We start from the raw sequence: 11,946 nt of genomic DNA on the forward strand, positions 1-11,946 counted from the left end.
ACTCAACACCAGCCTTAGATATTAGATACATACACTTTGTAAGTATCCTGTAAGAAAATCAGACCACCCTATGTAGGAATGCCACTGTTTATGTTTCATAAACAATCACATGAGTCTCTACTTCCTGTATCAGTGGGGTATTGAGTCTGTTTACACTCTACATAGCATGTTCTTATCACTGAAAATCCCCTTCTTAGAAAGTGGTTCAGTCCAATTGTGGACAGGGAGGCACTAGAAGAGGGTCTGCATGCTCTTTTCTGTAAGGTGTAGGCAACCTATATTTATTTCCCTTAATTCATAGGTACCATTTTATTTAAGTAATTCGTAGCGAGGCGACCAAATTTAGCTTAATTGCCTTCCTTATTTAGGGTAATACGTAGGGGGTTCTTCTGAATTCAGCGTAAACCGTTGCCAGGACCCCTCTACAGACCCTGACATTCCACATCAGGGTCTGCATGCTCTTTTCTGTAAGGTGTAGGCAGGCCTTTTTAATTTCTTGCAATTTGTAGGGAAGCTATTTTGTTATTTCGTAATTTGTTGTGGGGATGAATTTCCCGTAATTCGTAGGGAAGCTATTATGTTTCACGTAATTTGTTGTGGGGATGAAGCGTAAAGCGTTGGTAGCCGTCGTGGATTTAACGTAAAGCATTGTCAGGACCCACCATGCAGGATTGTCTGCATGCTCTTTTCCGTAAGGCATATGCCGGCCTTTTTGATTTCCCATAATTCGTAGGGAAGCTTTTTATTTAACGTAATTTGTTGTGGGGATTTGTTGGTAGCCGTCGTGAATTTAACGTAGAGCGTAGTCAGCCATCCCGAATTTAGCGTAAAGCGTTGTCAGGACCCCCCATGCAGACCCTCCCACAGGTTTGGTCTGTAATTCAGGAGTTGTTAGTGAGAAGGCAGCCTTTGTTGGGCCACGCGCTGACACACTGTTCTGGTTAGATTCAAGTCGGACTTCAAAGGACTGAAACTTTCTTCTGAGTGTTCTCAACGAGTTCAAGGTTGTTTCTTCCATAGACTTTCAATGTATGTTTTTTTTCTTAAGTGGATTTTCATTTACAAAAAGGCATATGATGTCTATCTCGGAACTTGGGCATACTGTATTAATGCATTTAAGTTCGCAGGGATTTAATTTCCCAGTAGCAGGGAAAAGGACTGTCCTGGTTAGGTTCAAGTCGGACTCCAAAGTGTTCTCAACAAGTTCAAGGTTGTTTCTTCAGCTGACTTTCATTAACAAAAGGCATATGATGTGTATCTTGGAAAGTTGGCATAAATTAAATGGTCATATCATGTTGGAAGAATTTTAGGCTCTTGCAGAAATTTAAACACTGCAAGTTATGTCTTATGGAGCAACTACATGTATATACTTTGTCAAGAGTCTAAGTCTCTAGACACATATGTATGCCTTGTAATTGTTAACCAGTGTGTGTTGGTAAGATTTGTTAGATTTATGATAAATTTGTATGCAGAGTTTTCACCAGGATTCTTTCACAGCATAGGGGGCATTCAGTCTTAGTGCTGTAAAGCCATGTGGCAAGTGGCATAGGTGTGAGCATTGTAGGGGGACTGAGGGCATCCTACCCCAAACATTTTTTACATTAATTTTTCAATCCTCAGGAACACAGCATTTCAATTGAGGGCCAAATTTTATGACGCCTTAAGTGTTAGAAAACAACAGAAAATGTTGGGGCTCAAATCACAGCATAGGGGATCCAAATCACAGCATAGGGGATCCAAATCACAGCATAGGGGATCCAAATCACAGCATATGGGATCCAAATCACAGCATAGGAGCCTCCCACACTCAACTCTGCTGGCAGGAATCCTGATAAGATGAGCTTTTACAATATACATGTAGTTTGACATTTCTTGAGAAGCCAGATGTAATATACAGTCAAACCTGTATTAGGGGCCACCTCTACAGAGGGGCCACCTGTCCATAGTGGCCACTTTTTGTCGGTCCCTTGGGTATTTTATCTACAAGTTGCCACCTCTATAAAGAGGCCACCTGTCTATAGTGGCCACATTTGTCCGGTCCCTTGAGTGGCCACTATAGACAGGTTTGACTGTACTGTAATTCCTGATTTTTTCAATGTACTGTTATGTTCACGGTTGTCACGGTGACGACTGTAACTTATCATTACTGATAACAAATAATTCACAGCCTTTTTTTATGTGCACTTGCCGCGACAGTGAACATCTAGTTCCAAGAACAAGTTAGATTTTCTCAGACCGTGAAAGTTTGGTACCGAGAAGACAAAGTGAATTACAGTACTATGTTGAGAGCAGGGCTTGTTTAAGAGGAAGCAGACTACTAGTATACTACTAGGACAGGAAATTTCAGGAAACATGACGTAATTTTCTGTTCCTGAATTTGGCAGATTGATTGATTGATTCTTTGTAGGACAGTCTCTGTAACTTTACTTCTCCCCAGATTAAAAAAAATTAGTTTCATTAACCTTTTTTTAGAATAAATACGTAGTATTGTGGTTTGATTAGCTAATTGTTTTCTTGTGTTCTTTTTTCATTCAATGCATACAGGACTGTACCATGTTCTTGAGTAGGTGAGGACAGCATCTTCAATCTTGAATCTGGCTGGGACCAGTGGATGTCCAAGTCTTCCATCACCCTCTCCCCCGCAGCCCCTGCAATGGACTAGTCCACCTGTAGACTGCTGGCTATTTTTTTGAATGAACCATTAGATGAGAGGGGTGGCATTTGCTGCTCATGTCTTCCATTCCATCACCCCTGGCACATACCACTTTCTGAAAGGGGTGTTTAGAAACACTTTTTTCTCACCTACATAAAGCAAATTGTGAAAGGTCCAACATTGAAAACTATTTGATTATGCATACTGTATCTATGCAATACATTAATGTTATTTACTTTAATTGAAAGTAAGCATTGAAAAAGAGTTTTTGCTGAATTTTCTCAACTTCTGTGAAGTTTTTGGCTACCTTTTTTATTTGAGTTCAGTGCATGTATATATGCAAAGTTTACCAAGACTAGTTTCTGTAAAATTATGATACTGTAAAAAAGATATCTTTTCTCAATCTGGCTACACAAATATTGAGCAGGGTTTTTAATTGTGTACTTTTGTTTCGACGGCTGCATTTCAGTCAAATGAAACTGTTCTCTTTTTGTTGCAAGATCCAAAATGTACCAAAAAGCTAGAAAATTCGGACAATTCTTTTGTGGCTTGTGCGGTGACGGTTTGGAGTAAAAAAAAAACATGGGAGGGATTTCCTCGCGGTTCCGAAAAGCGATACAAACCGGCGACCAGACGCTGGCACTGCAGATCTATAACAGCAGCCGTGATCTGCGGGAAAATCTGGACCCGAATCTGTCGTACGGGGAAAACCATGGCAACAACACAGCCATGCACTACGTCTCGCTCTACGGACAGAAGGTTCTCATAAGGTACGTTGGTTGATATTTTTTTGCTAAATTCTGGAGTTAAGAATGCCCAAGGACGCAAATTTAAGTTATGTTAGCTAGGAGAAAAACATGCACTTGAATTACGTCGATGTAGGTTAGACATCCAGGTAATAAGATACGCCAAAAATAGTTACTCAAGCAACTGGATATGGTTTTGAAACGGTCAGACGTTTCGGAAAGAATCCACTTTCCTTCGTCAGTGACACTGAAGTGATCTTCAATTCAAGTGATGCACTTGAATTGAAATGTCATAAATGTTGAAAACTGTATAGGGCTTGCATGCCTTTTTTCCGCAAGGCGTGCAGACCCTAATATTACATGTAATGGACTTCAAAATATATTCAATACAACTTAAAACTTTGGCCCAGACCACAATGCATCAAAATTTCAAATACACATGCACATCCAAAATTTTGATGCAGGTATGGCTTATTATCTAGACAGCCAAACAGATGGAATTTTATTTTATTTGTTTGTTTGTCTGTACAATCAGCCAAGAATACCCAACTAGCCATTGGCTTATAGAGTACATTTAGTATGAAGTATGGGAAGTTTTTCATTATTTGATCTTCTCTATATCCAGAGTGTTCCTAGACTTTCACAACGGGAACCCAAACAAGAGGAACGCCAACTCTCTAACTTCTCTCCACGAGGCCTGCATATGTGCCAATAGTAATGACCCTGATGTACAGGTAGGGAGAAAAATGTCTTTCATCAATGGTTCACTAGTGTCAATAGTAATGACCCTGATGTACAGGTAGGGAGAAAAATGTCTTTCATCAATGGTTTATTAGTGCCATTAATAGTCACCATAATGTATAGGTAGGGAGAAATTATTCCTTCATCAATGGTTCTCTAGTATCATTACTTAGAAATGGCCATGATATACAAGCTGGCAGAAAATGTTCTTTCTTAGCTTCATTCAGTCTTTAACTAGTCATAATAATCTTAATGTACAGGTAGGGAGAAAGTCTTTGTTCATCAGTTCTTGACATTTACTGCTTGACACTAGTGTCAATAGTAATGACCATAATGTAAAGGTAGGGAGAAAGTCTTTTATCAATGTTGTGGGAAATGGCTCATTATGGTAGCCTGGTGTCCAGTCGTATTATACTATATATAGCTCTCAAGTCTCTTCTGTTCTCTCCGCGAAGAGGACAGAAGAGACTCGGGAGCTACAAGTACAACTATAATATGGCTAGATACCAGGCTAGCATTATGTAGCTTCTATAGTTGATAGTCAATACAACAGAAGCCGCTTAATTGCACGGCCTATTTGCTAGTAAATTTTGTGCAATTATCCGGCTAGTGCAATAATGCGAAGTTATCTAGCTGGACCGCACCGGTTTGGGATTTCGGGATTCCGTGCAGTTAACAGAAGTGTGCGTTAATCCGTTGTGCAGTTAACTGGCTTCTCCTGTATTATGACAAAGATTCTACTGATTCTCCTTAGGTTGACCGTGCGGAGTGCGTACAGATGCTGCTTGCCTGGCAGGGCCCTCCCCTTGGCAACGGTCGCTATGAGCGAGTGGACGTAGCTGCCACCGACGCTTACGGCAACTCCGCCTTGCACTACGCCGCCTTGTCTGGACTCAAGAAATGTGTGGAGGTACGGGGCTGGTTTCTTGCTAACAGCTCTGCATAAGACCAGGCCAAAGAAACTTCATGATATCTTAGGGTTGTGTAGCATAACTGCAGGGCAGAGTTTTCTCAGAATGCAGAGGACCGTTGGGGAGATAAAAGGCAGTGGGAGGAGGGATGGGCTCCACCTTCCAATACCGTTTAACACAGTTGAGATAGCAATCCATTACCCCTACAGCCTCAAAAAGGCCATGGAATTATCCATACCTTTTATGTCTTTCTTTATATTTTTATAACAGAGTACTGTTTCATTCCCTGTTACCTTATTCTGATCTTACCTTATTCCACAGCTGATAGTAGCCCATGGTGCACCACTGTTCCAAGAGAATAAGGATGGCCACACCCCCTGTGACTGTGCCGCCATACACCGCCATGCAGACATCGCTGCTCTGCTCGAGTCCAAGATGGTTTTTGCTGTAAGACTTTGTATGGTCTTCTCTCTTGCTATATTGTGTAGTTTAAATCTTACCCATATGCAACTTATGGGACCGCGTATTGCAGCGGCAACGTGTTTGCCTTGTGACCAAGAGGTCTCGGGTTCGAATCCGGCTACCGTGCTACTGATCTTGTGCCCTTAAAATAGAAATACCAGTTTGGTAATCTCATCTATCTTTGGTTCTATTTTTGCTTGAAAGATTATAGATGTTTTCTAAACTTGACAGTTTATTATCATCTGTGGTAGTTGATTCTACAACTAGACACATGGAGTTACATATAATACATGGTCTATCTGCATAACATAAGATTAACAGAAGCGGTAGATCGCTCATTCTTTGGCAAGGACAGGTCTTGGAGTAAAAACCTTTGGGTACAGGGTAAGTCCAGTATTTGTGTCAGAAATAATTGTTCAACTTTGATCCAGATGTATTTCTTGTACACTGCAGGCTGCAGAAAATGAAGACCCAGAAGTGTCAGATGGAATCTACACCATCAAACGGGACGAGGTAGGCCATAAAGTAATCTTGAAAAACGGCTTAGGCCATAGATGTATCAAGGTTAAATAAAGGTAGAAAAAAAATAAAGACAATGTATAAACGAGCATGGCCAAATTTTTGTTCAATTTAAAGACAGAGAAGTAAGGTTTGTTGCTATAGGATTAAGATTAAGACTCATGCAATGATTAAGATTAAGACTCCTGCAATGTTCTTCCTTATAGCTAATCATAACTCGACCTTGTTCGAGAGAGTACCATATGCAATATTCCTGGGTATCGCTAGATGGTGCACACATGCAAAGAAAAGCATGATGGGACCTCATGTGGTGACGACCGTTCCCAATCATCATTTCCTTTTGTGCTTCGTAAGAGGTGCACGCGTCGAGTTTGCTCTGGTACGATTGGTACCAGTAGCGACTCATATTTGGTCGTTGGAATTGGAGAATTCAGAATCGGATTTGAGAGCTGCGTTCTTCCTTGTAGCTAATAGTAAATCAAAATTCAAATGTACATTAAATGGTATCTGTATCCATTCTTTGCTTGCCTCCCTCCCCAGTCGTACAGTGGTTTACGCAGCCAGGAGCTTCAGGAAGCGAAGGATTCCCTGCTGATTGAGACAGCTGACATGCTGCATGTACCGCTCTTCACTGCAGAGGCACTGCTCAGAAACAATGGTACGTACAGAGATCATGATATTAGTGGATAGTTGTGTCCTTTGACTAGTATGGTTATGGCAGGTCTGACATGCTGCATGTACCGCTCTTCACTGCAGAGGCACTGCTCAGAAACAATGGTACGTACAGAGATCATGATATTAGTGGATAGTTGTGTCCTTTGACTAGTATGGTTATGGCAGGTCTGACATGCTACATGTACCACTCTTCACTGCAGAGGCGCTGCTCAGAAACAATGGTATGTACAGATATCATGATAAGTGACTAGTGGCTAGTTGTGTGCAGGAAGCGAAGGACTCCCTGCTGATTGAGACAGCTGACATGCTGCATGTACCACTCTTCACTGCAGAGGCGCTGCTTAGAAACAATGGTACGTACAGAGATCATGATATTAGTAGATAGTTGTATCCTTTGACTAGTATGGTTATGGCAGGTCTGACATGCTACATGTACCACTCTTCACTGCAGAGGCGCTGCTTAGAAACAATGGTACGTACAGAGATCATGATATTAGTGGATAGTTGTATCCTTTGACTAGTATGGTTATGGCAGGTCTGACATGCTACATGTACCACTCTTCACTGCAGAGGCGCTGCTTAGAAACAATGGTACGTACAGAGATCATGTTATTAGTGGATAGTTGTATCCTTTGACTAGTATGATTATGGCAGGTCTGACATGCTACATGTACCACTCTTCACTGCAGAGGCACTGCTCAGAAACAATGGTACGTATAGATATCATAGTGAAAAAGGTAAAACTTTGTTTCAACACAATAAGAAAACTCACCATAAATTTTCGGTCGAGACACTGACCTTCTTCAGACAGAAGATTCACTGCACTGATGTCGTCAGATGAAGTCAGTACTCATCTTCTGTCTGAAGAAGGTCAGAGTCTCGACCAAAAATTTATGATGAGTCTTTCTATTGTGTTGGAACAAAGTTTAAACTCTTTCACCATGGAAGTTTTACACAGATGAGCTTTTATTCGGGTACAGATATCATGATAACAGTGGATAGTTGTATCCTTTGACTAGTATGGTTATGGCGGGTCTGTCTCCAGGATCTGTTCCTCCATTCTGGGATGGAAAGTTGCTGTCAGGATGGACAAAAATTTCAGCCCATCCGTCCCAAACATCAGAACTTCAGTACATAAAATGGATGAAAATGTGTTTTCATAAGCTTAAAATGACAGATTTTGCAAGGAAAATCGCGAACATTGGCTCCCAAACAATGAGAGGGACGGAAAAAAATCTAAAGCTGGTGACAGCCCTGGGTTATGGCCTAGCAGTTGGGTGGGTATGTTCTGGTGGTCGTTGGTTTCTTCCTAGTTTGTTTGTTGTTTGTTTGTTTGTTTTCTCGTTAAGAAAAGCTACAATTTGATTTTTGATGGTGGTTTTGTGTGATGCAACACTACTTGTCAACATATAAGAGAGAGAAAGAGAGATAGAGAGAGAAATGGTTTATTGCCATTCACATTAAAAACTCTTACAGCACATTTACAAAAGGCTGAATTGTCGTTTTTTTACAGTCAGTATTTTAACCTCTAACTGGTTAGTAAGATGGTTATAGTATGTGGGGAAGAACAACCTCAAGCCAACTGTTCACACTTACGCCACATCTTCAGAAAAGACGCTGGAGCCGCACATTCCCCGTTTAGGAACTTTATTCGAACCAATACACAACAAACATGTTTCGCCGTGTGGCATCCTCAGTGTTATGGGCTCGAATGTTAGTAAGATGGTTGGTAGCCTGTATCGGCCCCAGCCTTGGTTCAATCAATGAAGGTTCATGCAACACTGCCAGGGCTCGAAATACTTTTTTTTTGTATATCTGCACTGGTGCAGGTAACATTCAAAATTACATGCACCAGACAAATTTTACCTGCAGGACTCTGAATTTAAGAACTTTGGATCAAACTAAAATTGTTCAGGATCCATTGCTATTTTTTTTTCTTTTATATCTTATAGGTGGTAACAGCTAGTACCGCTAATAACAATCCACATGCACCTATATCATAGGACATTTATGTATAACACCCAGTACATGGACCAGTGCAGGTTAGGTGCAGGTAGACACCAGAAATACCTGCACAGCTCCATTTTTACCTGCACTAACCTACATATGCAGGTGGTATTTTGAGCACTGACTAGTACCAATATTTCTATCCCAGAGTGGTCCAAAGAGATGCTGCTAGAGGGATGGATGCGGGACCCTGTGGCCTGCTGTGAGAAGGCAGGGGTCAAACCTCCGGACAGCGTCCTGGCAGAGCTGGGCAAGAAAGAGGAGGGTACGGCAGAGGACACAGAACAGAGGGACAGGGCTGACTCTGAAACACTGGTTAGTATTGAAGTCTTCTTGAATACTTCTTCTCCTTTATCTGAGCAATAACCTCTCTTATATAATACACGCTGTGGCTTTGGTGACAATTTGAAATACAGTTTGAATTTTCAAAAGTTAAAGAAAATGCTTACTTTAAAAAGCTTTATCTAGAAAGTAGGAAAAAGACTTTCTATACTACTCAAGCCTGAGCAAATGGCTGGCTATGACAGACTCAGAACTGTTAAATGTAAAACATATGGATACAGAAACTCTTATCAGATTGCTCGTGGCTTGATGTGAATATTTCAGTTTTAAATTCAACAAAGTGAGCTAAAATTGTCTCTTTACACCACAATACGTCTTTAGGTAACAATGAATACAGAATCTGATATTATTCTTGAATATCATACATTTTTTTAGACTTTGAGACTCAATTTGAACATGATGTGCCCTAGGGCATGCCACTAAAATTCCTGGACTTGTGACATGACAAAAAAATGAAAATTAAATCATCTAAATGACACATTGTCTGCAGCCAGTTAGTTGTGACAAAATTCAGCCTGATACCACCATGCTTAATGATTCATACATCCTCCCCCTCCCACCCCAGTGCGACATCTGTGCTGGCCCTGTATCAGCTGATGATGAACCGGTGGATATCCCCTGTGCTCATCAGTTCTGTCAGGAATGCTGGGAAAGGTACTGTCGACTTTACCTGCGATTTAACGGTGTGCAGGTACAAAACCGTTTTTTCTTGTTGGACCGGACCTGAAAAAATCAGGAGAGCGGATGTTGGACGCGATAATGAACAGATTGGCAGGCGTTCACTTGTTTTGAGGCTTATAGATCCAAGAAAACAACAAGAGCGAAGTAGAGGAGAGTTAATACTTTACATGTATTATTACCAAGCCTCTGCAGTCTAAAACAGAGGCAGTTAGTGTTGTTTACATGACTCGGATAGGATTTTAAAACGCCAATGGACGTCAGATACAAAAATGGACCATTGTTTTAAAGTTTCCCTCATTCACAACTTTACAGACATATGATCAGGTCCGGGTTAGGTCCAGATCTGGACCTGATTCTGTGGGCCTGGACCGTACCTGTACCTTAATTTTCTGTACCAGTACCCACCCCTACCCTCGACTGCTTAGCTCAACTGTGACCTTTGCCCCCTAGGTACCTCAGTTTGAAGATCAAAGATGGCAGCACGGGGGACATACAGTGCCCCGGGTACGAGTGCAGCCAGCTGGTTCCTGTGGAAACCATAGAGAAGCTTGTTCCCAGGGAGATGGCCATGAGGTACCAGCAGTTCGATATCAAAGTGAGTCCATCTTATTTCTGCAGCAACTGAATCTAAGTTTAATCTTGCATTATAGGTAAGTTGTATTTATGTGGCACATGTACAAGCACATGTACAAACGCTACCGAAAAAACCTTCTCGGCAAAGGTAATAAACCATATACAGTATGTTGTACCCCACCATGGCAGGCTTTTGTGGAGACCAACCCCTACAGCAAGTGGTGTCCGTTCCCCGGGTGTCCCAACCAAATATGAAGAGGATCCATCAAATACACACACACATTTACCATACACGCACATTTGCCAGGCTTTTGTGTAGACGAACCCCCACATCAAGTGGTGCCCATTCCCCCCACCACCACCCCCACCCCCTACACACACACATACCACACACACACAGTAACAGACAAACACACCAGATGATAAAATCTGTTGTTCCCCACCATGGCAGGCTTTTGTGGAGACGAACCCCCACATCAAGTGTTGCCCGTTCCCCGGGTGTGGCAGAGCTGTCAGGCTCCCGTCAGAGTCAGGAACACACACACACTTACACATACCACACACACACAATAACAGACAAACACACCAGATGATAAAATCTGTTGTTCCCCACTATGGCAGGCTTTTGTGGAGACGAACCCCCACATCAAGTGGTGCCCGTTCCCCGGGTGTGGCAGAGCTGTCAGGCTCCCGTCCGAGTCAGGAACACACACACACTTACACATACCACACGCACACAATAACAAACAGACCATGAAGGTAATAAACTATATGTTGTACACTGCCAGGCTTTTGTGGAGACGAACCCCCACATCAAGTGGTGCCCGTTCCCGGGGTGTGGCAGAGCTGTCAGGCTCCCGTCAGAGTCAGGAACCGCTCCCATTGGTGCAGAGGCACAGACTTCTCATGCAGTGGATTGTGGGAATGGTCACTTCTTCTGCTGGTAAGGAACCACTATGGCAAGGTTATTTCAAAACCATATTTTTCCAGAGTGGAATTTGTTATCACCAAGCACAGTAGGGGATATCTTTGCTGGATAGTATTATACTTGCAGATAGACCGGCTTAAAGTTTATACAGATACAGAAGCTGGTGTGTTATATTGGCTATATAGATTCTGATACAGGAAGTTTTTTCAGTGTGCCAATTCATAGTCAGTCATACTCGTTGTAATGTCACTAAGTCATGAAAACTCAAACTAATCATGAGCGTTGATGTCTTCCAAACACATAGTCTTACAGTTTGTATATAACATCCTTGGTCATTGCAAATCATTGCAGACTTCCTCAAACTACTTCAACTTACTATAAAGTATCACAAAAAAGAACAGGCCTTTCTGCATGTAGTAGTTTTAGACATGAAGAAAAAAATACTAACTTGAAAGTTCATCTGTGTTTTTAGAAGTCATTCTGGAGAAAATTAGACTTTAACTTCTAGCACAAAAATTGGACTTACCCAAATTGTCAACTGTTCTCCTTATCAAAGACTGAAATTGAATGGTAAAAAAATGGGTCAGTTCAATTTTGTGTTGGAAATTAAAGTTTAACTTTATCCAGGAGAAAAGAATATGTTACAGCACTTACAGATAACCTCAACCCTTACCTTGAAATCTTTACCTTGACCACAGCCAGTCGATA

General features: G+C 41.6%; 1 protein-coding gene across 8 annotated transcripts in view; it reads left to right on the plus strand.

Moving 5' to 3' along the window:
- LOC118405627 overlaps positions 1-11,946 on the plus strand; it is a 33,098-nt gene that overhangs the window by 7,775 nt on the left and 13,377 nt on the right. For 4 of the 8 annotated variants that reach the window (XM_035805186.1, XM_035805184.1, XM_035805188.1 and 1 more), the window contains exons 2-11: positions 2,545-3,423; positions 4,025-4,133; positions 4,895-5,050; positions 5,373-5,498; positions 5,967-6,026; positions 6,573-6,690; positions 8,863-9,029; positions 9,622-9,710; positions 10,188-10,332; positions 11,099-11,253. In XM_035805186.1, the coding sequence (XP_035661079.1) occupies positions 3,236-3,423; positions 4,025-4,133; positions 4,895-5,050; positions 5,373-5,498; positions 5,967-6,026; positions 6,573-6,690; positions 8,863-9,029; positions 9,622-9,710; positions 10,188-10,332; positions 11,099-11,253 (1,313 nt within the window). In that variant the 5' untranslated portion in view covers positions 2,545-3,235. Of the gene's footprint in view, positions 1-2,544; positions 3,424-4,024; positions 4,134-4,179; positions 4,199-4,894; positions 5,051-5,372; positions 5,499-5,966; positions 6,027-6,572; positions 6,691-6,723; positions 6,929-7,336; positions 7,418-8,862; positions 9,030-9,621; positions 9,711-10,187; positions 10,333-10,931; positions 10,997-11,098; positions 11,254-11,946 lie in introns of those variants that run through there. The other 4 variants (XM_035805185.1, XM_035805189.1, XM_035805191.1 and 1 more) reach the window with 4 other exon arrangements.

The sequence above is a fragment of the Branchiostoma floridae genome, chromosome 18 (assembly GCF_000003815.2).
Source record: "Branchiostoma floridae strain S238N-H82 chromosome 18, Bfl_VNyyK, whole genome shotgun sequence".
In the NCBI taxonomy this organism is placed as follows: domain Eukaryota; kingdom Metazoa; phylum Chordata; class Leptocardii; order Amphioxiformes; family Branchiostomatidae; genus Branchiostoma; species Branchiostoma floridae.